Source organism: Cebus imitator, unplaced genomic scaffold (genome assembly GCF_001604975.1).
Source record: "Cebus imitator isolate Cc_AM_T3 unplaced genomic scaffold, Cebus_imitator-1.0 Scaffold90, whole genome shotgun sequence".
Classification (NCBI taxonomy): domain Eukaryota; kingdom Metazoa; phylum Chordata; class Mammalia; order Primates; family Cebidae; genus Cebus; species Cebus imitator.
In genome coordinates, this window is record NW_016107405.1 from 388,327 (window position 1) to 412,737 (window position 24,411).

General features: G+C 40.0%; 2 protein-coding genes across 6 annotated transcripts in view; one reads left to right on the forward strand and one right to left on the reverse strand.

Moving 5' to 3' along the window:
- The window catches only part of DOCK4 (dedicator of cytokinesis 4), a 402,523-nt gene extending 385,453 nt beyond the window's left edge, over positions 1 to 17,070 (reverse strand). The window contains exon 1 of the mRNA XM_017535020.2: positions 16,733 to 17,070. Within this exon, the coding sequence (XP_017390509.1) occupies positions 16,733 to 16,769 (37 nt within the window). The 5' untranslated portion in view covers positions 16,770 to 17,070. The remainder of the gene's footprint in view (positions 1 to 16,732) is intronic.
- A 149-nt stretch (positions 17,071 to 17,219) lies between these two features.
- ZNF277 (zinc finger protein 277) overlaps positions 17,220 to 24,411 on the forward strand; it is a 132,407-nt gene continuing 125,215 nt past the window's right edge. For 2 of the 5 annotated variants that reach the window (XM_017535025.2, XM_017535026.2), the window contains exon 1: positions 17,245 to 17,439. Coding sequence is in view for 3 of the 5 variants with exons in the window: in XM_017535023.2 (XP_017390512.1) it covers positions 17,349 to 17,439 (91 nt within the window). In the remaining 2 variants the exon portion in view is untranslated. Of the gene's footprint in view, positions 17,440 to 24,411 lie in introns of all 5 variants that reach the window. The other 3 variants (XM_017535022.2, XM_017535024.2, XM_017535023.2) reach the window with 2 other exon arrangements.

Below are 24,411 nucleotides of genomic sequence, written 5' to 3' on the forward strand. Positions count from 1 at the left end.
AAAAAAAAAAAAAAAAAAAAAAAAAAAAAAAAAAAAAAAAAAAAAAACAGTGGTAGGAAATTTTTGATATAAAACGCAATCACTAAAAGGTTGGAAAAGCACCCCAAACTTGCAGGAAGCAGTAAAAATGCCTAAAATACAGTAGTGGCCAGAATTTTAATTTTCTACAACTGACCGTTACATGGCGGCCAGAGGACGCGACAAGCAGATATATCTGAGCATCTTCTGGCATTTAAAAGGAGTGCAGCACTCTACTGTTGTAGACACTTCAGGTGTAAATAACTATTAAAAATTTATACCTGCACACACTGACTCAGATAACATGTACATTTTTATGATATGTTACAATTTATTATATAGCAAATGTTATACTAAGAGTAGAGGATCAACAAAAATAATCCAATCCTAGCTTAACTGAAGTTCAGTGGTTAGTGGTAGGTTTCTTCATGAAATAGCAGCCTAGCCTTCTTGTTTTTATTCTCTGGTTCTTGTTTTTTGTTTGTTTTTTTTTTTAATAGAGACAGTGTCTCTACATTGCCCAGACTGGTCTCAAACTCCTGGGCTCGAGCAATCCTCCTGACTCAGCCTCGCAAAGTGCTGGGATTACAGGGATGAGTCACCATGCACAGCTTTCTGGGCTTTTTCAATGGCAATTTTACATGGTCACAAGACAAACAGAACCACAATGCATGTTTCAGATTTCCTGTAACTAATTTCACATACTTTTGACAAATTCTATCGTTTCTCTCACCAACAGTTATCTTCCTCTGTGTCAACACTTTCAGATGTTGGGGGGTTGCCAGGTCCCAGTCAGGATACCCTCACCTACTTGACACAGTCTGGCTAATACATTCTGGACAACCTGGTATATAAACCTAACAAATAACTACAACACGCTGAGCTCTGGGCTTTCTCCCTCATCCAAGGAACCCATTTATTCATTGACTCAACACTTACTGAGCCTACTGCAAGTTAGCTCTGTGTTACCCTCTGGGGAAATCAGAGCTGAACAACACAGCATCTCTGGCCTTAAGGGCTTCCCTAACTGTAGCAAAGGTAGAAAGCTTCAAAACAGCTATAGCAAAGGCCCTGAGAGAAGCAGCTGCAGAGCAAAGAGCAGGGAGAGGTAGGGCAGAACTCTACCAGGAGGAGTCAGAAACAGACACTCTTAAAGAAGAGACATTGCAGTTAGGTTTTCCAGATAAAGAAGGGGAGATGGATGGTCAGCCTAAAAAGCATTTCAGCAAGTGCAGAAGCAAGAGTCCTCAAGTAGCCTGGCACCTGTGAGGAGCCAGCGGTTCCCCAGGATGGAGGACAGAGTATGAGACAAAGAACAGGAAGAGATTGCAGACAGAGCCGATTTAGGAGGGGACTTGTGTGCCATAAAGTGACTTTGGACTCTATCCTGACTGTAAAAACAAAAAACAAAAAAAAGTTAAAGGTTCTGTTTTTTTCCCAAGTGAACTACATCAACAAATTTGCTTTATGAAAAAGGTCACTTGTGGCTTAAGTGCAAAGCACATACTAGAGAAAGGAGAATGCAGGGAAAAGAAAAGATTAGAAGACTATAGCAGTAATTCAGACCAAAGGGGTACCTATTCGGCACTCCAAGGAGCATACCAGCTCCTTGGCCAGGCAGGACAGGGCTTCTCTGAGCGTGGATGGAGCAGAATGCGAAGCCCCAGGTCCCAGTAAAGCAAGGGCTTGCAATAGCAGAACCATAAACCTCAGAGCTCAGGGTTTCTCTTGCTCCTCCAATCAATGGGAATCCTCCCTTTTCTCTAGCCCCCACCTTCTAGGTATCCCTGTTACTGCAGGTTTCTTGTTTTATGTATTTGTCTGAGACAGGGCCTCAGTATGTTGTCCAGGCAAGAGTACAGTAGCTATTCACAGGGGATCAGACCTCACTGCAGCCTCAAACTCCAGGGCTCAAACGACCCTCCTGCCTTAGTCTCCCAAGTAGCTGTGACTACAAGTGTGAGCTTCACACTAGCCGTGAATTTCATTTCCACTGCAGGGTTCCTCCTTGCTCCTGGTCCTTTCTCACTCAAAGACGCACACATTTATTCCCTTCACATCACTCGGCACTGTTTGGTCCTTGGCTCTCATTCCCCTATTTCCCCCCACCCCTCTAGCACCCACCCCCATCTCCTGAGGCACCTAGTGGCCCTTCTGTCACCACTGTGCCACCCACCAGCAGTCACCACGCTGACTAACCATCACTACCAGAGACTAATGCTAGAGTAAAAAGAAAACATGGGGACTTATTTCACATAACACCGGCATTAGCACCAGCATTTGATATAAAAAGTAAAGTATAGTGAGCAATTTCTTCAGCACTGTCCATAGAATCCCGAGCCCGGGGCTGTGCCTCCAGATTCTGGCCCTAGATCTTATGCGCAAGAAAATCATACCATGAAGAGACCACATGCTTCAGGCTGGGACAGATGAGTGCCTGAATCTCAGCCCTTCACAGGTGGGCCCTCTGCAACAAATAACTGGCCCTCTCTAGGTTTGCTGTGAGGCTGGAGTGTGTGCATAGGGCCATCAAACAGGCCCAGTCCCTGGTAAGCATTCATCTTAAAGTCGGGTTTTCCTCTACCTGCCCACTCATTTTTCCATAATTTAAACAGGTATATATTTAAATTATATACTACGTAATATTACATACTATGTATGCTTATATATGTTATAATTATATAAGTATACTTAAATATATTATTATATAGTATGCAATTCAAACATAGTATATAACATATATATAGTGTTTCTGTGTGTGTGTGTGTGTGTGTAGATATATATACAGTGTGTGTGTGTATATATATATACATAATTATATACTATAGTTTCTATTTATCCTTCCCAAAATCTCTTGAAGAAGAAGAATGAATAGTAAATCTGTCTTTCTTCCCCTGCCCAGTCTTAGAAGGGAATCACACACAAAAAAAAGATAAACCATTTTCCAAGATACGTAACATCAGTCAGGTGACAGGAATAAGAGGGGACAAGGGGTAGGGGAGGAGGTGGAAATTACCCAGAAGGAAGAGGAAGAAGGTTTTCCAGATATTTAAAACATGATTCCACTCAGCGATTTATCTTCAGCGATCTTAGCAGCTGATGACTCACTCCTATGGGAAGTATCTCAATATGAAACTTCTATTCTTTTGTAGAAGTTCTGAGTTTTTCAGGATATGAGACGCTCTTTCCTCCTTAGGGTTGTTTCCTCAGGTGCATAAATGAATACCATCACCCTCCCAAGTCCTTATTTTCATTTTAAAGCTTGAAGGGAAAATATCTGTCTTAACCTTCACACTGATTTATCTGTGATACCTTATGCACACCCTCACTGTGTATTAAAAAAAAAAAATCAGGGTAACATCTATCTTGAAGAAATGCTGTTCAAATTAAAGAGATAAAACTATGAAACATTTCTATCTCCTTCACTTGTCTAGCCAGCCAGTTCTGAATCTCTTTGGATGCTCATCAAGCTATCACACTGCCTTACTGTAGTAGGCATATCCAAGAAATAATCATCCAACACAAGTTTTTCTACCACCATGTCATAAAATATGCCTTTATACTTGTCACTAAGGAAAAAAATGCAACAAGTAAATCTTTAGAGGAATGTACTAGCTACTTCAGGAAATACATATTTAAGGATAGTAGAAAAGGAAAAAAAAATCCTCCAAATATTGCTTTATTCTCTTCAGGGACCTGACATTCAACAGCCGGGCCTTTCAAAAACTAAGTACTCCTGACCCAATGCCCCAAACCAAAGTTTCATATAATAAAACTTACATCTACTTTCAAAAAATGCTAACCTATGTGATTAAACCTGCCACCCTAGGTTTTTATAAATAACTGTAGCAAAGAGAAATGAAGTATCTGGAAACTCTACCTCTTTTGGTTGCTTTGAAGGCACCCAAAGTGATGAGACAATTCAAGACAATGTGACCAACTTTGCAAAAATGCAGTTATTCAAATAAACATATATCTGGAGCTATTAGTTGATAACCACCATCAAAAAATGTAACTCAAATGGGGTACAGTCACTTACACCTGTAATCCCGGCACTTTGGGAAGCCAAGGCAGGAGGATCACTTGGAAGGAGTTCAAGACCAGCCTGGGCAACATAGTAAGACCCTCTCTCTACAAAAAAAAAAAAAAAGGAAACAAAAATAGCCAGGTGTGGTGGTGCATGCCTATAGTCCCAACTACTCAGAAGGCTGAGTCAGAAGGATCACTTCAGCCCGGGGGGATGAAGGCTGCAGTGAGCCATGATCACACCACTGCAATCCAGCCCTAGCAACGGAGCCAGACCACACCTAAAAAAAAAAAAAAAGTCTAGCTCTGGGGAGTCAGATCTCAAACCACAGAGAGGGCCCACACCAATTATATTAATTACACTGAGGTCATCCATTCTGCTTCTATTTTTTTATATCCCTCTTCCTACAATGCCTAAAATTTCTTTAACCCATCTGCTTTGGCTGCCATACAAACTACCACGGGCTGGACGTTCTGAAATATGGAAGTCCCAGATCAATGTCTGGTAGAACTGGTTCCTGGCGAGGACTCTCTTCCTGGCTTGCAGACTGCCACCTTCTTGCTGCATCCTCACATGGCCCTTTATCATGCTACCTATGAAGAGAGCATGTTGGATCCCTATGATCCCTTCCTATAAAGACACAAATTCTGTTAGATCAGGGCCCCACTCTTATGACCTCATTTAATCTTAGTAACCTCCTTACTTCATATATATATCCATATTGGGAGTTAGGGCTTCAACATACGAATTTTGGAGGAATACAAACATCCAGTCTATAGCACCCATGAATAAACAATTATTCCTATTATTCTATAATTGCTAAATAAAACTTCTTCAAATTGTTGACTCTCTATGTTGAAAGGTTTATCCTGCATAAATTACCCCTGGACCCACAGTCTAACAGGACAGAGTTTATAGAACAAAGGAAAGTGAGTAGTAACACCAACATCAGTCTTCTAAGCAAACATTTCATGGAGAGAATGGAATTTTTACCTTAGGTGAATTCATTTGAAGCTGTTTCAACAAATTAAAAGAGCCATTAGAGCTCTCTTTCAAAGACTTACACCCCAAGGCTATACGAAAGCACATCTTCACTGTGGCTACTGGAAAATGAACAGAGCAGTGGCATCACAAGCAGTCAAAGTGGTGTAACAAGGAAAGGTAATTTAAAATTTTGAAACAGAGTACTTTCTGCACATAAATGACAAACTAAATTCAGGTTGTCCAGACTCAACTTCTACCAGTCCAACCTCTAATCCTGAAAGGAAACCCTACATAGGAAATAATGCTTGGCTTATAAGATAATTTATATAATTCTTTTCTGATTATAAAATAAATTCTTGCTAATTTAAGAAATTGCTAGAAAGTATGAAAGTTTAAAAAGTAATCTCATCAATTATAACAATTGTTTGTAGGAACATTACAGGTAATGTGTATTCCAATTCTTCACTTCTCTTACGTATTTTCCCATTTTAAAACTCATTACAATAATTTCTATACATTGTATATATGATATCTCCTCTTCTAACCTGGAGCAAAGAACCTATTTAGTCTTCTGAATCAATTTCTATAACTATAGATGAGAGTATTAAAGGAAATTGTACATACAATTAACACCAATATGGTTCTCCTAAAAAAAACAAACTGAAGGCCGGGTGCAGTAGCTCACACCTGTAATCTCAGCACTTCGAGAGGCCAACACAGGCCGACACCTGATGTCAGGAGTTCGAGGCCAGCCTGACCAACATGGTGAAACCCCGTCTCTACTAAAAATGTAAAATTTAGCCAGGCACAGTGGTAAGATACCCATAATATCAGCTACTCGGGAGGCTGAGACAGGAGAATCGCCTGAACCTAGGAGGGAGAGGTTGCAGTGAGCCAAGATTGAGCCACTGCACTCCAGCCTTGGCAACAGAGCCAGACTCCTGCTCCAAAAACGAACTGGAGAAGGGGCAAACCTTTACTATGTATGCAATTTTGTAGAAATCCTTAGATCTTATTCTTAATGTTTTTTATCCAGACTACTGGAGAAAACCTCAGAGGTTTCTTCTCTCTTCTGCCTGTTTATGTTTTGGGTTTTCCTGTTTCTTTGAGACCTTGTCTAACCCCTGAGCCTGTTATCAAGGCAGCTTCACAGGCTCCTCAACTAACTGTGGCTACCAGAGAAGAATGGAGAACAGGTTCTCTCTTCTCCATAGAATAATGAATAATGTTTTATCCAGGATCTTGGTTGGGGTTATTTTCAGTTGCCTTATGTACATGCATCCCCATGTTCCCAAATCTGCCTACTTCTCGTTGCCAACAACGGAAAAGATTTTTCCATTTTGGAGGAAAAAAAAAAGACATAGAACCAAATCTCCACATTTCTGCTTAAAGACTTGGGGAGAAATTTTTGGTTAATGTCCAATTGATAGTCTAATAAACAGTAAATTTTTTGGTTTAGGAAAATGGTTCACAACTTGGGAGAAAAGTTGTTAGGAAATTCAACCAGGAAAACTTTCAAATTTCATATCCAGAAGTGTTCCCACCAACCACCCTCCTACCAGCCTTCTCTCTCTGGCACATTCAGAGGGGACACAAATTGGGGAGGAGAACAAATACACAGGTGTTAGTAGTTTCCAAAAGCCTCCCATGTAAATGTCATGCTCTCCCCTATTCCTCACACTCCCGTTTCCTTGAGAAACAGCCATGTTTTCGTTCATTGCTAAGTGACAGAGGCCTGTCCAGATTTAGTTGCTTTCGCTCTTCCATAGAGATGCAAATGTGATCACTGATTAAGGCAACCTGGATCTGGAACCTCTCTACAGTGCTAAGGACTGAGCTAAAGATAAAGGTATGGGTTCAATTCCACTTTCAGATCTGCATTCGAGGCTAGTTGATGTGTACAGCTCCAAGCCAGCTTCCCAGTTGTAAGTTATTACATAGCATATGCTATGGTTTTAGGGCAATTCAGACAAAATCATCTCTTATCCCCCTTCCTCTTTCTCTGTCACCAATACCCTGCAAGAAAAACTACGCTATCCAGTAAGCTTTGTTATTGCAACACTTTGAAGGCATCTACAAAATCTCTGTCCTTATGAAGAACAGAATACACTTCTCAATGCTGAAGTGGCATCCTCTGTAGACCCCTTGCCACCCACCTACCCACCTTCCTGTCCCTCTTATTTCTGAGAGTGGTCATCTCTCAATGGAATTAAAAAGATGGCCTAAAAAGAGAAGGATCACAGATGCTTCAGGCAGTAAATGGCATGCTCCAAGCTGGATGTATTGACCTGGTCTCTAAGCTGGTGACAGAGAATGGGGAAGGGCCAGTGGGTCCTCCTGTCATCTTTCCAGTCATTGAGGCCTCTCTGCTTAATAAGGGAAAGCCAAAATAAGCCACTGATAGGTTTTTTCTCTTTTCTTACCCAGCTTTATTGAAGTAGAATTAACTAATACAAATTGTATATATTTAAGTCATAAAAATTGATGTTTATTATCACCTTAAATATACATATATACATTGCAAAATGATTACCACAATCAAACTAATTAGCACATCTAGCACCTCACACGGTTCCCTTTCTTTTTTTCCTATGGTAAGAATACTCAAATCTACTCTCTTAGTAAATTTCAAGTATACATTATTATTAACTGTAATCACCACACCACACTACCAATTGGTTTTCTTCATCCAGTTCCACCTACCTTAGGGAAATTTCACCTGAATTTTGCCAACAGTCTTTCTGTCAGACTTAGTTTTTAATATGATTAATGTTTGTCTCTTTCTGTGAATTTATTGGTAGTCCACTGATTAGTTAGGAGAGCCCACATGAGAAGAAGGGAACCTAGCACCATCATAAGCTAGAATTCCTTACTTTAAATCATTTATTTTTCAGGAGGGCCACAGTATAACTTTAAAAATTCTTGTGGTTTCTAAGAGGTATTATATATTTACCTCCCCAAAAAGATCTGTATGTACAAATCTATTATTTTATATATTTGAGCATTTTTCCATTTTTAGATGTATGCGTGTTCTTAAATGTTGTTTCAGGAATGTATAAATCTTGTTTATTGAAATATTACTTGTGCACTCTGTTTTTCAACATCCTTATGGGGAAATCTCATAAATGTGCAGAATCTGGCATGCAATATTTGTTTGGGAGAAAACTGTCACAGAAATAGAAATAACTAAAGCCTTAGCCAGGCGATGCCCTAGTAGGAAGTAAGAAAAGACCATAAAATGTAGTTTACTACCAACTCTAAATGGACAGCTAATATTTCTTCCTTTAGAATCCTTTGTACCAATATTAATAAAATGCCTTGAGATGACTGCTCTTTGAAATTTGGGGTCTGTCACATTAAAACTTAGAATGAACAGGCAGACTATACATAACCAAAGTCAAAGCAATTATCAAAGTCTCATCTAGATCCATTACTTCAGCCTTCACTCATAAGCCAAATAATCTCTAATCACACTCTTTAGTGCAGAACTTCTCTTTTTTGCTGAAGACTCACTTCCTACTAGATCTTATCATCTGAATGTTTTGCAGGAATCTTAAAAATTGTAGGTATCTCAAACTCCAGGTAGCCAAACGTAAGTCTTCATCTTACATGATAAGCCTGGCCTGCTGAGAAAAAAAAAAAAAAAAAAAAAGGCTCTTTTGTGAAATGGCACCTGTATTCATCCAGGTGTCCAAGCCAGAAATAGGAAGACATCTGCTATAAATAACATTTATATCCCCCCAAAATTCACATATTGAAACTATAATCCTCAGTGTGATGGTATTTGGAGACAGCGGCCTTTGGGAGGTAATTCGGCCACGAAGGGGAGCCTTCATGATGGGATTAGTGCCCTTATAAATAAAGATGAGAGAAAACTTGCTTCTTTTCCTTCCGATGATCCCTTCCCCTTACCCATGTGAAGATACAGCAAGAAGGTGTCCACCTGCAAAGGAAGAAGGCCCTCACCAGGAACTGACTCAGCCAGTACCTTGATCTTGGACTTCCTTGCCTGCAGAACTGTGAGAAATAAATTTCGGTTGCTTAAACTATCCAGTCTATGATATATTTGCTATAGTATCCTGAACTAAGACAACATCCTAAACTGCTTCCTTTTTTAAACTTTTCATATCCAATGACCAACCATGTTGCTTTCATTTCCTAAATAGCTCTCCAATCTATCCACACTTCACCACGATAATGATTGCTAACCTGATTCAGGGACTTCTCTCTCACCTCAGTTTATGCAATGCCTCTCTATACTCATCTTTATACCACTTCTTCCTTCATAAATAACAATGTGTAATTTAAAATTCAATACTGCTCATATTTCCAAACAGAAAGTTTCTTTAAAAAAGAATTTACCGATAAACTCTATATTCTAGCAAAAGAATTATTCTCATCTATGCATTGACTGCCTCTTCTCTATATGCTACACCTTTTACATAGTTCTAATCAGTTTATATTTACTCTTTTTTTGTCATTTAACACTAGATACCTGGAATATATTTTTGAAATAGTGTTGTTTATGAAATTATTTCATTTCATGATTGTCTGAGGTTCCAATGTGCTCATAACCAAAACTGATTTAACAACTATATGGTTATGTAAGTTGTTTCACAGGTAATACAGCAAGGGACAACTCTGTGCATAAAACATTTGGTTGTTATTGATTTTTTGTCATGTAAACTTTAAGAAGTAGGATTACTGATTCAAACTTCTGCTAAACATTGTCATACTAGGTAATGTGGCCTAATGGCTAAGAGAACAGTTTCTATGCAAGACAACTTAGGTTCCATTCCTAGCTCCACCATTTCCAGTATGACCTCAAACAAGTTACTTAATCCCTCTATGACTCAATTTCCTGTGAAATATGAGTGATAGCTGAATCTTCCCTCATGAAGTATCATGAGGATTAAATGACAATATAAGACAAGCTCTTTGAACTGTGCTTGACATGCAGCAAGTTCTCCACAAATGATATTTTATATTGCAGTTTCCAATAAAAGTTATATAAAAGTTTTTAAAAGGATCATGATTACCATGCCTCAGGGTACTGCATATCAGTTTTACTGCAATTACATTACCAAAGGCATTCCACTTTTTTGGGTGATTTTTATTTACTTAGTAGTTACCCAATGTCATCTTAGCACAAATTTTTTTAAATGCCAGAGAGTTCAAGAGCTGTTTCTTAAGTAAGTTTAAGTTGCTTAAACTAGGCTTGGGAAACTTTAATTCCTTATTCTTTCATCTTATATACTCTACCCAAATAAGCATACAGCTCACTTTTTTAATAAAACAGGTTATACAAGTTGCCTTGTCTTTCTAATAATGATCAGCAACATTAAAAAAGGTACAAAAGAATAGTGAGTGGTAATCCTACAACTGGCAAAGTATCTCAGTAGACCCATTATCTTATTGTTCTGTTATAGTGACCCGAGAGTGTTGTGAAAAGGCATGATATAGAAGAGTCTAATATTGGTCATTATGCAACCCTTGTCAAAAAGGTCCTAGTAGGAACACATATAAGTACTAAAAGAGAAAACTTATGCAATGTATGTAATGGCTTTGAACATTTGTTCCATCTTTAATAAGAAATACTACAGAAGACAGATTGACTTACATTGAAGGAAAAAAGTATGATCGTTAAATTGTTTGTCAAAATAAATGCACATATCTGACTACCAAAGACAACAAAAACCACCACCATCAACTCCTTGCCAATGTCATGAAAGGAACTTCATAGAAACCCAACAAGATTTGAGTTGTAGTCCTTCTGGTAACACAAATGTAGCATTTAAAGCAGTGTTTTTCAACTATGGGTCAGGACCACTAATAGGTCAATTTAGTGACCAGCATTATTTTTTAATGAAAAGAATAGAATATTTCACAGAGTATGAGCAAATGCTGTTTCAATTATATGTGTATGGGAGGTGCTGGGTGATGTTTATATATATACCAGGTCAGGAAATTAAATATATTTCTTATTATGGATAATAGTCAAACAAGGTTAAAAGCAAGCTGCTAATCTAGGCTAAGTCACTTATCCTCTATGAAATTATTTTCTCCTCTCTTAAATAGAAATTATCATTCAACTTCAAAGTGTAGACTCAGATCAAATAACTTCACTTTTTAAATAAAATGTTGTATTACTATATTACAGGTACAGCATTTTAGGAGGGTTTCATTGGAGTTTAATGTTTCTTTCACATGTATACTCACAGCATGAAGTCACTATAATAGAAACTTAGACATATTGTATCAAGCATAACTCAGAAAATGTTATCTCCTTTTGGAAAAGAATAGAGCTACAGATAGGAAAACCTAAATTTCTTGAAATTTTTATAATCTTTCTTGTAGTATCTACCATAACAGCCTCTTAGGAAAAAAAAAAAAAAAAGCCCATAAAAGAAGGGAAGCAACTCTATGTGGCTTCAGAGGCCTTGCGAGGAAGTATCACTTAGGAGAATTACCGAAAGAGGGGAACATTTTTATAGGCCAGTCCCACAGGAGGCCAGGTCAAGAACACGAGCTGCCATCCCACTGTCTGCATGGCCCTTCAGTCGTATTTTACTGGGAGCTATAAATCATTCCTCTTCTATTCCCACTTAAAGTTTAGAATCCTGTGTCAGGCTCTAAATGTCACAATCCCAAGCAGCACATCGTTATTTAGCTCTACATGCTATGTAGATACATCATGGTACCACAGATAGGAAACATTTTAAGAAACTGTTAGCTAAGAAACTGCAAAAAGCTAAGAATAAAAGAAACAGATCCTCATTAGGCTCTCTCACACACACAGGCTACCATTAAAGCACCCTTCTGAGGCGAAGGACACCTAACAATCCTGTATGAATAAGAGAAGGTGCATCTTCCACCAACATATAAGGGGTTTTAAAAAGGAACATGATTCCTATCCAGATGAGTTTAAAAACCCCTTCAAGAGAAACAGGAGACAGGAATTTATGTGATGACTGAGTGATAGTCGTACTATATAATTTATTTTTTAAATGACACTTGTGACCTTCAGATCAGCTTGTTCTGAGTTTTGTTTCTTACAAGGTTCATGGATTTTCTGCATGGATCAATCCAACCCATGTTCTCCTGTCAAGCTAAACTAAGATCACAAATGTAAAACATCTGGCTAGGTTTGAGGGGTGCAGCCTTCAGCTCAGGAAGATGCCATGACTCACCTGTGGCTCTGTGCATAAAAGCCTGTTGGACAAATGAACGCAAAAACGTATTTGCAAAGCTCTTAGCTTTTCCCTGGAATAATTCCCACCACTTTAAGGCAGGGGTGGGCCATGGGGGCAGTATACTGACAGATGAGGACATGCAGGAGGTAGATAGTAATCTGAGGAAGTTAGTGAGTCTGTGATCAAGAATGCTTTAGTCACTGTTCTGTGCAATAGATCACGAAAGCATGCTCCTCCTAACTGAAATGCTGTATACTTCGATCATCATCTCCACTTTCCCAACCACTCTCTTCCCCCAGCCTCTGGCAACCATCCTCTAATCTCTATGTTTATGAATTAAACTTCTTTAGATTCCACATATAAGCAAGATCATGGCATATTTATCTTTCTGTGCCAGACCTGGATTTACTTCACTTAATATCCTTCACATTACTGAAAATGACAGGATTTTCCCCTTTTCAAGACTATATAATATTCTATTGTGTATACATATGACATTCTCTTTACCCATTCATCTGATGATGGACACTTAGGTTGCTTCCATATCTCAGACATTTTAAGAACTGCTTCAATGAACGTGGGATGGCAGGTATTTCTTCAGCATACTGATTTCAATTCCTGTGTATATATACCAAGTAGCGGAATTGCTGGATCATATGGTAATTCTATTTTTAGTTCATTGAAGGTCCTCCATGCTGTTTTACACAATAGCTGCATTAATTTATATTCGCACTAACAAGTGCACAAGGGTTCCCTTTTCTCTGCACTCTCACCAATACTTGTTACCTTTCATTGTTTTTATACGGCCATTCTAACAGATGTGAGGTGATAAACATAGAATGGAGATATCATAAATAACAATGCATTGTGTACTTCAAAATTGCTAGAATGGATTTTAAATGTTTTTTACACCAAGAAAACTGGTAATCATATGAGGTGGAATTTGTTAATTAGCCTGATTTAATCATTCCAACTGTAAACATGCATCAAAATACCACATTGCATACCATATATATACATATATATGTGACACACACACAGCTGGGTGAGGAGGTACATGTCCGTAATCTCAGTTACCCAGGAGGCTGAAGTGAGAGTAATGCTTGAGGCGATCAATCAGGAGCTTGAGGCTACAGGCTACAGTGCACTATGATCACGCCTGTGAATAGCCACTGTGCTCTAACCTGGGCAACACAGCAAGAACCTGTCTCTAAATTTTTTTAAAAAAAAGAACACTTAAAAAATATGTATTATTTGTCAAAGAACTAAATTAAACAAACAAAAAGCAGAATGCTTTAGTCACTGCCAATGGAGCTCCTGCTAGAGAGAAGCAGACAGATTGAGAAAGTGTGCAACCATCACCTCAGTTCTGGCAGCTTGCCAGGTAGCATATGCTTACCTCTGATCTTACTTAAAAATCCTATGAGATATGTCACAACAAAAGTGTCTCTGTCATAGCAGACTCTACACAATAAAGATGTTTTTCTAACCAAAGGACCACAGTTAGTTAGAAGAGCTCCACAAAATTAGTACCAGGAAAGACTTTAGTTAACAATGGCCCAGGGGCTGAGACCCAGAAAGGCTAAGTGATTTACTTAAGGTCATACAGCTGGCAGTAGTGTCTAGCCCAGAATCAAGAGCCAACTAGAAAATCCTACGGTGAAATTGCCTATCATTGTGCCTCTTAACAGGATTTCTAAAAGACAAGGTTCCCTGTTCCTCAGAACTATAACTTCATCAATATGCCTTTTCCTAAAATCAGAATATTTACAACTGAGTATACATTTTTTAATGAATTTAATCATTGAGACAGTACCTATACATCAGATATGATAAAGAATTTCCATCTCCGATACATTTTACTACAGATGTAAATTAAGTAATTTTACCCATGTTTACAATATGCTGCTTGAAATTTAATCATAAGTATATAAAAACGTAATTTTACGTACCCTCATAATCATACATAAATGAGGGTACATAAAAAGTACCTTTGCAGAAATATATAATTTATATTAAAACTTCATGTATTCTGTTACAAAGACTGATTTATTTCAAAGAATGAAGAAACTGAATTACCACTGCACCTGGTAACAAAGATCTGTGCCTATAAAATCTTTTCTTTAACATCTGTAAGAACTACATGAGAAAAACATATACACTAACCAAGGTTGAAAGAAAAAACAACTTGCAGTATATGCAGCTACAAAACAGTGCTCTCCATGGTGAAAAATAAAGTCATAAGTATCCTAGCAAAAATTTTACTACACACACACACACACACACACACACACACGCCTAACAGATGGATTCTAAAAATCAGCTAAGCATTCCACAATCCAAATGCTCAAAAATTAACAATAAAGGTTAATTAACATTCTGGCACATGTGATATTGTATAAATGAGAACAACAGCAGTAATTTTGGGCAGAAGACCCCTCTCTGCTCTCGCCCTTCATCTCATTCAACCTCTTTTTCTCAATTGTGAGCACACCCTTCTGCCTCTCCTACTCTGCAATCAAATCACAACCACCCAAAAACCGAGGTGTCTGCTGCAGCCCAAAACATCTGACTGATAATATCCGGTTTGCCATTCCAGGAAATCCCAGAGTGGTTTTTAAGCCTCTGCCCACAGCTTGTAAAGAAAGGCGAGAGAGGAACTAATCGATACCAGCACCCCAGCTGTGACCTGGCACATGAAGAAATCAAGAAAATAAATCCCATCCATAATCTGTATAATTTAACACTTGGAAGAAAGCAACATCTGGGATCGACTCCAAGCGGGACAGTTTTGCCTGGATGGATCTGAGCTTCCTGCACTGGGTGTTAATGCCGCTTAGGAGGCGATGTTCTCTGGTCCCTCACCAGTCCAGCAAAGGGAATATCTTTTTCCTAGCAAGGGTTAATCTACCTCCCAAAAAAGAGGAGAGTGAGGAGAAGGAAATTAACAACCACTAACATCTACTTCTTGCCAATGGAGAGGCTGGCAAAGACTTCCCTGACACTTTAAAGGAGAGAAAGCTGGAAACCTTTTCCAAAGGTGGGTTCAGGTCAAACTATTGTCTTGCTAACCAGTTACAATCCAGAATGGAAGCTAACGTAAAATGTGAGAATGACTTTATTGAATCCTGCAGTCCTTTCAGTGGACCCCAAAGTCCTATCCCTAGGCAAAGTTGAGAAAAAAGAACAAAATCCCCTCTTATAACTCCCTGGGAAGACTTTCCAGATTTTTTAAATTGCAAGAAAATGAATTTAGAACATAAGCAGATATCCACACATCATCTAAATCACTAGATCTGTCCTCAATTGAAAAAAAAAAAAAAAAAAACCACACACACACAAAGTACACCAGTAGGCAGAACAGGGCATTATAGGAAATAAAGAGTGTTAGTAAAATCCATAAAGCTTTCTCTCTGTTAGACCTTCTGGGAGGTTATAATTGCATTTGGCCGGCTGCAGGCTTGTCGGAGAGCCTGGCTTCTTAATAGTCTCAACCCTAAAAGGAGTAACTGTCAAGGGGCAACCCAGCTGAAATCAAACAACAAAAACGGGAACTGTAACCCAGCTGAAATGGGAGGAGGGAAAGGAAGGGAGACTCCAGTATTCATCAGTCAACATTAATGTCCTTTGTTGTTCACCTTTGCACAGAACAGCGAGCGCTATCCTGTTCCTTTTTCTCCGAATGCCAGTATCAGGGCTCGCTTTCCTAAAAGCTATCTCCCTGCCCCCAAGAACCAGGCTTTCCGATCCTCCTCCACATTATCACTCCGCAGCCCAGTGCCGCCACACCGCCCTGTGCCGCTCACCCGGGGTCGAGAGGGTGGCCAGAAGTACAAACACGCTGAAATACCCGTTCTTCTCCAAAGACCAAAGAACCGAGCGGCGCAGATGTTGAAATTTACCAATGCCCCCGCCCCGCAACATACGCACCCCATAAACCCGGGATCACAGGGAAGGAGGAGGGTCAGAGCGGGCTCAGCCTGTCAGAGCGGCTGTCTCCAGGACCCTGCCACATTCCACACTCCGGGAATGTAGATTGGAGCCAGCGAGAAGGGTCTGCACCTCCCTACTGTTTTGGGGGTGTTCTCTCTGCCCAAGTGTTGTTGTCTCCCTCTCCACCCAGGGGAACCGTGGCAGCTCCCTGTCACTTTGGGGAAGACGGGTAAGGATGGAGAGAAACCCCATTCGTCTCCTCTTCTAACTTGACACACGCACACAAACACACACTCCCCGTAGCGACTCCAAACTCCGCAGGCAGAGCCCGAAGCAAGCGGGTCGGCCGCGCGCTCCCCCAAGCCGTCCCGGCGCTCCGCAGGGGTGTGCAGGGGCTGGCTCGGCAAAGCCGAGGCTGGTGCGCAGGAGCTGTCTAGGCAAAGCCCGGTACCCGCTGCGCGATGCCAGGATTAGGCATTTTCAGCCAGGCGGAGCGAGAGGGGCGCGGGGGCAAGGACGAGAAATGCGCACCCGCTCGGGCCAGAGCGGAATAAAAGTTCGCCCGGCGGAGACTCACCCACACCGTATTTCTCGTGCTCCGTAGGTATCCACATGGCTAAAGGGGGCTCCGGGGTCCTCAGGCTTTGTAATCCCCGCGCCCCTTCTCTGGCTCACAACAATGCACAGTCCCCGAGCCGCGCTGCAGCGCCGGAGCCCGGCTGCTTCGCTCGGGCTGAGGGCGCTGGGCAGGATCTGCGCTGGAGGCTCCCGAGCCCAGCGTTGACACTGCGCCGCCCGCAGCTCTCCCGGCGGCGGCTGCTCACAGTCCTCCGACGCGCTCCCGGGGACCCCGCGGCGCAGTCATTGTTCTGATTCACTGAACTAAGCGAACACGCCGGGGCACTCTCGGGAGCACCCCCGCCCGCCGGCGCCTAGTCCAGCCCTCCCGTCCCAGGGCCCCGCGGCACGCTGGGAATTGTAGTTCTTGGCCTTCCCATCCCGGAAGTGGGCGCGGCAATTGCGGTTCGGGGCGGGGATTCAGTTTTGCTCGCTACGTCCTATTGGTCAAGAGCGCGACGTAGGTGTGGCGAAAATATCGCGTCGACAAGGAGTTTGCCTCTAGTCGCGTTTCTATTGGGGGCACCCCGCCTCCGCCCCGCCCTGTGGCCCTCCTTTTTCTTCTCTGCGGGGTAATGGCTGCTCCGGAGACCCATGGGGCTGTCGTCCGACTGGAGGAAGACAGTGATGGGAGCTGCAGCACAGTCGGGGGTGTAGGTTATGGGGGTGAGTACGGTGTCCCTGAGGCGCGGCTGATGTGGCTTCTTTCTCTGTGACCGGGAGTGCAGTGGACCTCTGGTCTGATCCTAGGATCCCTTCAGCCCTGGGCCACCTGGATTCAACGGGGCTCCACGGGTGGTGGCCCAGCGGGATGGGGTGGAGCTGGGGGCGGCCACTTGGTTGGGGCTTCCCGGGAAGGGCGGAGAAAATGTCGTGGAATGGCCTTCCCCCGGCCAGGGAAGCTCCCCGAACGTTTGTCTTCTGGTTTGGAGCTCCCAGCTTTGCGCTATCTGCTGAGTGGGTTTGGCTCAGGTCTGGTTCGCGCGCATGTGTTTATAACTTTGGGATTAGCAGCTGTTTCTCCTCACCAGTTCACTGCCTCGGTTTGCTTGGTTTGACCTCGCAGATGTGTTTTATGTGGCTTCCGGAGAATTTCCAGTCGCAGACTGGTGGTCACTGCTCTCCACTCTACAGATTTGCCCAGTTTGTGGCTGAAGTGTCCTCTGGAAGGGAAAGTGTGTGCATCTCACAACTTCCTCGTGGATGGTTAACTAACCTGGCTGTTCTCCAGAATTGGACGTGGAGCCTGGGAGATATTCCCAGTCTCTGGGTCCTTAGAGAAAGAAAGAGGAAAGTGTTAGATAACTTGCACTCGTGGCTTCAGAGAACATTTGAAAAGGGTTATGAAAATCATCACAACTTTGTACCTGACTTTCAAGTTGTCCTCTGATCTACTGTAGGAATAAAAAAACAAATTTTGAAAGCTGCAGGTGGATTGTGTTTAGGACTCTTTTACCTTTAGTCTATCTCTCCCCCGTTCCCTCACCCCATTTTTACCTTGGTGTGTAATTTAGCACAAGTTGTCTTTTTCTGATGAACATGGTTTGGGGCTTAAATATGGTTCTCAGACTTTGTTGAGGTTTTAATTTGATGCTTTTTGGTTTCTTTGTTTTTGCTTTCACAGTTAAATTGATATTTAGTCTTAAATAGTTACCTCAGCAGAACAGATATGAAGTGCAGTTTCTTTCCACTTCCCAACGGTGGAATCCCTACCCTGAAATTATTTTACTACCTGCGAAACAAATCTTTGATAGTCCCCTGAGTTAAATATTGAGTTTAACACCCTAACGGTTTATTATTGGGCTGGTCATATATTGGGCTATCTGATGATAACAGACTATTAAAGTTTCCTAGATTCTCAAAGTTCCAGAGAGCTACCAGTTTAAGATCTAAAGCTATACCTTTGTTGAATAATTTTTCTTACAGTCTAACTTATTTTACAAAATGGTTATGTCTTTCAAAAATGTAAAATATTTAGAAATATTTATTTTTAGATTTTAAAAGTATTTATTGTAAGTATTTGAAACCATTCAGAATTGTATGAAGTAAAAAGATGAAAATTCCTTCACCTCACAGTACCACTCCGGGAGTATTAAGTGGCAAGAATTTGGTGCATATTCTTTCCAACATATTCTTTCTTTTATCCTACAATCCATAATCTGTTAAACCAATATATTCTTATATGACACACAACTGTATGGTTTAATAAAAAGGGATAAGTCTATGTAAACTAAAAGATCTGCAACCTTCTTTTTTCTTTCAGCAGTCTATCATAGAAACCCTTCCATGTCAGTACATTTGTTTTCTTTTTTTATTTTTAAGACTGTGCCCATCATATTCCCAAATATCAATGTGCCATGTTTTAGCCATTCCCTTATAAATGAACATATAGTGTGACTTTAGTTTTTCAATAATGTTTCAGTGAACAGCTTTATGTACATATATTCTTGCGTACTAGGTGTGTAATTTGGGGGGAAATTGCTGGATCAAAGATTATGCAAATTTTAAATTTTGATAGATATCAGATTTTCCTCTTAAAAGATATTCATCATACATTGCCACCTGTAGTATATGAGTGTTCTTTCCCCCATGTTGTCACCAACTTTGAGGAAATAATCCAGGACCAATGTTTAAATGACTAGTGGATTGAATTAAGTGATTGATAGAAAGCTTAATTTTTGGTTCCAGTTTGTTTTCAACAAAAGTGTTGAGTAATAGTGAATCTGCAGCATCTATACATGAAAAAATTTCTCACCCTGGCTCAGAACTACCCAGTATTCTCATTGACTTGTAGCAGTCAATAGGAGAAATTAATGGTTGATATTTTTATGTCACTGTTATAAGATAAAGTTGTCATTAAAAATTCTGCTCAATAACCTGTGTATCATTCTGTTACTTTTAACAAAATCTTTTCAAAGCCAACAAAGTGTGATATAAATTTTAGGTGTAAATATTTATATTAAAAGTATATTCATATTTTTTGTTGAACAGTCACTTAGGTTATCAAGTATGTCTTTCCCTATAAAAATCATACACCTTTTTGATTTCTTGAAAACTGCTTCTTTTAAGAGATTTTCCTAAAGCTCTAATTAAAATGCCAGTCTGTGTGTTTAATACCCTGGGACAGCAAGGCCTAGGAAGGCTTTTTATAGAAATCCTTGCAATTCCTCAAAATCTCTGCTAGAGTGAGTCAGTGGGTGGGGTGCAGGCAGGTGCAACCCCTTCACTGAGACCACTGTGTTGCCAAACTTCTGTGGCTCCATCCTTCTCCAAGAAGGTCCCCAAATTGACTAGGTCAAGTTTTTTTTTTGTTGTTTTTTTTGTTGTTTTTTTTTTTGTTGTTTTTCAGAAGGAGTCTCACTCTGTTGCCCAAGCTGGAATGCAGTAGCGCCATCTCAGCTCACTGCAACCTCTGCCTCCTGGGTTCAAGCGATTCTCCTGCCTCAGCCTCCCAAGTAGCTAGGATTACAGGTGCCTGCCGCCACTCCCAGATACTTTTTGTATTTTTAGTAGCGATGGGTTTTCACCATGTTTGCCAGGCCAGTCTCAAATCCCTGACCTCAGGTGATCCACCCCCCTCAGCCTCCCAAAGTGCTGGGATTACAGGCGTGAGCCACCACGCCTGGCAGACTAGCTCAAGTCTTAAAGGACACTGCTTTACATACATTTGAATAGTAACTAGGGTTTCAATCTGTCTCCTAAAATTAAGAACAGATAATAAACAGATTCAGCATCCCTCACATGGTGTTACTGGCATTTGTTCTTTTGCTGCTTTTAGTTAAAAGTCAGCAAGATAGCACAGTTTAATAATAATAATACATTTAGGGGGCTTTTGTGACTGAGGCGACTTTTTCTGACAGTATTAATCTGTATCTCCATATTGTAATATTCTGTCAAAGTTAAATTTTTCCCTCCTAATGCGTGTTTAGCAGTTGATGATTTTGGTAATGCTTGGATTCTGGAGACCTTATTATCTGATGATTTTGGTAATGTTCCAGATGTCTCTGGAAGAAAAGGGGAAGGGTAGCAGGTGATGTAAACTCCTCATTCTTGTATTTCCTATTTCAATAAATGGGCATCAAGTCTAAGCTAGAAACCAAGGAAGCATCCTTGATTCCTAACTGGCTCTCAGGTACTGAATTTGATCAGTTAGCAAGCCTTATTTTTCTGTGCCTGAAGTGTCTTTTGAATCTGTTCCCTCTATTCATTGCTATAGCCACTATTCGAATTCCATCACTAATCCTCACCATTACTGCTGAATTACTGATCTGCATCTCCCATATCCCAGAAAGTGCTCTTGAGAACCAGTCGTATGTGTTTTTGTCAGCCTGATTCTGTTCTTGGCACATTTTAATGTTTAACAAATGTTTGACCAGAATGGAATTCTAGCCTGGACAGTTGCAAAATCTTCCTGTTGATCTCGCTGACTTTTGACTTTGCTTCCTTTAATCCACATTCTAAAACAAATATATTCGTAGATCTCCACTTGAAATTTTCAGTGTAACTCTGGTACATGTAAAAAAATGAGGTCCAAATTCTCTGTGTGGCATTTAAGATTCTAATCTACATGTCTAGCCTCATCTTCAGTCACCCTGTTTCCCTTCCCATATCTCTATTATCCACTTACCATGTCACACTATGGTTATTTTTTGGCAACTTTATCTATACCAGTGGACAGTGAACTTCTTGAGGTCAAGAGTTGTCTAATTTCACTTTTATACATCCAGTGTTTATCAAAGCTGCACAGAGTAAACATTGTATAACAGTCTAATGTTAGAATATGCTTGAAATTTATTCAAGGCATTTAGAATGGCAACTATTTTAAGCAGAGGAACTGAAATAGAATAAAAAACTGAATAGAGTTTTATGCTTGTGAAAGGTGTGCATACCAACTAAAATGTAAAATATCTGGAAGATGATATTCTGTCAAGGTGATCATAGTTAGCATTTAAGGATAGTTTTTCAGTTTTTTAAATTGAAGTTTTAATCTTGTTTAATGATTATATTTTTTAAAAGAATACTTTAGATCTGGCCTTTATAGCTTTAAGCCTATAACTGAATGACTTACCACATGGGCCTTGAAATCTGTCTTTGTATCATCTATATGGCTGTTTCCAATTTTCCACAGGCTGTCATCCTATTTCTATAGACCATTATTAAGCCCAGTCTCATATATTTGACATGACAGTGGAAAGAGGACTGGATCTTATTTTGGCAAAACTGTATTTAAATTCCAATTCTGACATTTAATAGCTGTGTAAGATAGGTTTATTATATGTGCTGCCACATTTATGAAAATATCCATATAATACCTATCTTGCAGAGTTATTGTGATTATTTCATTGTTATATATTTTTGAAAGCCCAGCATATTTACTGTTATAAAGTCAGACCTCAATCAGTATTAGTTGCTTTCATTATAAAGAGATCCCTAATTGAACTATGAAACTGCCTGCTCTTTGATACTATATTCACTTAGGAAGCAATCTAAATTGTGGAGTAACCCTGGGGAAGCTTAGGAATGTGTTGGTAATAACCGTTTATGCTGTCAATACTTTCCTGGAATTTGGAGGCTGTCAGAGTGTCTGTCAGTGCCACATGCTAGTATTACAACTATGTGCTCTGCAAGCCTTTATATTATCTTCTGTATCCTTTCTCACTTCTATACAGTGCTACTCTACTCACACCCAGCTCCCCAACCCCACACATGCACTGACACTCAGAGTCATCAAGAAACTCAAGTAACCTTGCATACTGGGCTTGCCTTGCAAGGTATAGGCCACGGTTGTAAGAGAAGGTAAGAATTATAGAAACTACTCTTGTAGGTCTTGTTTGGTGATATGGTTTGACTGTGTCCCCACACAAATCTCATTTTGAATTCCCATGTGTTGTGGGAGGAACCTGGTGGAAGATAATAGAATCATGGGGGTAGGTCTTTCTCATGCTGTTCTCATGATAGTGAGCAAGTCTCACAAGAGCTGATGGTTTTAAAAAGAGGAGTTCTTCTGCACAAGCTCTCTCTCTTTGCCTGCTGCCATCTATGTGAGATGTGACTTGCTCCTCCTTGCCTTATGCCAGGATTGTGAGGCTTCCCCAGCCATGTGGAACTGTAAGTCCATTAGACCTCTTTCTTTTGTAAATTTGCTTTATCAGCAGCATGAAAATGGACATTTGGTATAGGGTTTTGAAGAGACCTTCTTTAAAGCATTCTTTTATTTTCCTATGACAAATCAATGGGACCTAGTGTGTAGGATATTTAGAGAGGAGCTCTTTTTAAAAGAGATATTATTATAATAATGATGATGCATATGATAGCTCATATTTTTTTGAGCACTAATTGTGCCAGGTACTGTTTCAGATGCTTTTATAGGTATTGTCTCATTTCATCTTCACACCAACCCCTAGGTAGTCATATTATGCTTTTTATGTACAAATGAGGAAACTAATGAAAAGAGTAGTTTGCCCAAGGTCACACAATAACTGAAAGACTTTTATCCTATGCATGATTGCAATTGTGTCTCATAGTAACTAAATTCCATTAAAAGAGGTCTGAAACAGACTTTTCTCATACATAAATATGCTCTAAAGCTAATGTTACTATAGAAAGGCAGTATAGAATAGTGAAAGATTTTAAAATCAGGCCAACTTAGGATCAGATTCTGGTAACCTCTGAACTTCAGTTTCTCTTCTGTAAAATGAGTAATATTGTATCTATATTGCTGGGATGGGAAATGACTAGGTGAGATGATACAATACTCTGGTCTTCAGTTGTGACTGTTATTTCAGTCATAGGTATAGGCACATTTTGGCATATGTGCCAGAAGTGATGCAAGTGATTTTAATGTGTCTTTTGCACTGATTGAGGGATTTGATGGGTCAGATACCAAATTACATACACTTATTGTGTTGACCTTGACTTTCCCATTCATGCAAAAGAATAGTGCTGCCCTTTACAACACACTTTCATACACTTCCATCTGGAAAAACTGTTAAGATAGTGTTGATCAAATTCATATAATAGAAATCATACTCTCTTCTAAATATAAATTACAGGTATATAGAAACAAGCAGTGTACATAAACTGTTATCTCCAGTGATTAAATCTTTAAATGTTTCTATTAGCTTTTCTTAGAGAACTTTGCCACAAAATTAGGGTTTAATTTTTTATTTATTTGATAAACTTATTCTCTGAATGAGTTGGCATTTCATTGACAGTATCTTTTTTTTTTAATTGCATTTTAGGTTTTGGGGTACATGTAAAGAACATGCAAGATTGTTGCCTAGGTACACACATGGCAATGTGATTTGCTGCCTTCCTCCCCGTCACCTATTGACAGTATCTTGAAGACTTGCCACCTGATGCTGAAACAAGTATATTCTACTAATCTACTTGGCCCAAAGTTGAGCAGGGCAGCATTTTTCAGAAGTGGTGATAGATTTGACTGATCAGTCTCCTGCTTTTTTTACATCTCACTGATCATCTTTGTGACTAGTGACATTTATTTGCAACATAGGCAGCTGGGGTTGGAGGATGTCTTTGGCTGTAGGAACCATGTAAAGTTTTCTAGAGCTAAACAGAATTTAACTTTGCTTCATGGGGTGAAGGGAGGATGGGAAAGAGGGAGTCAACAATTGACAA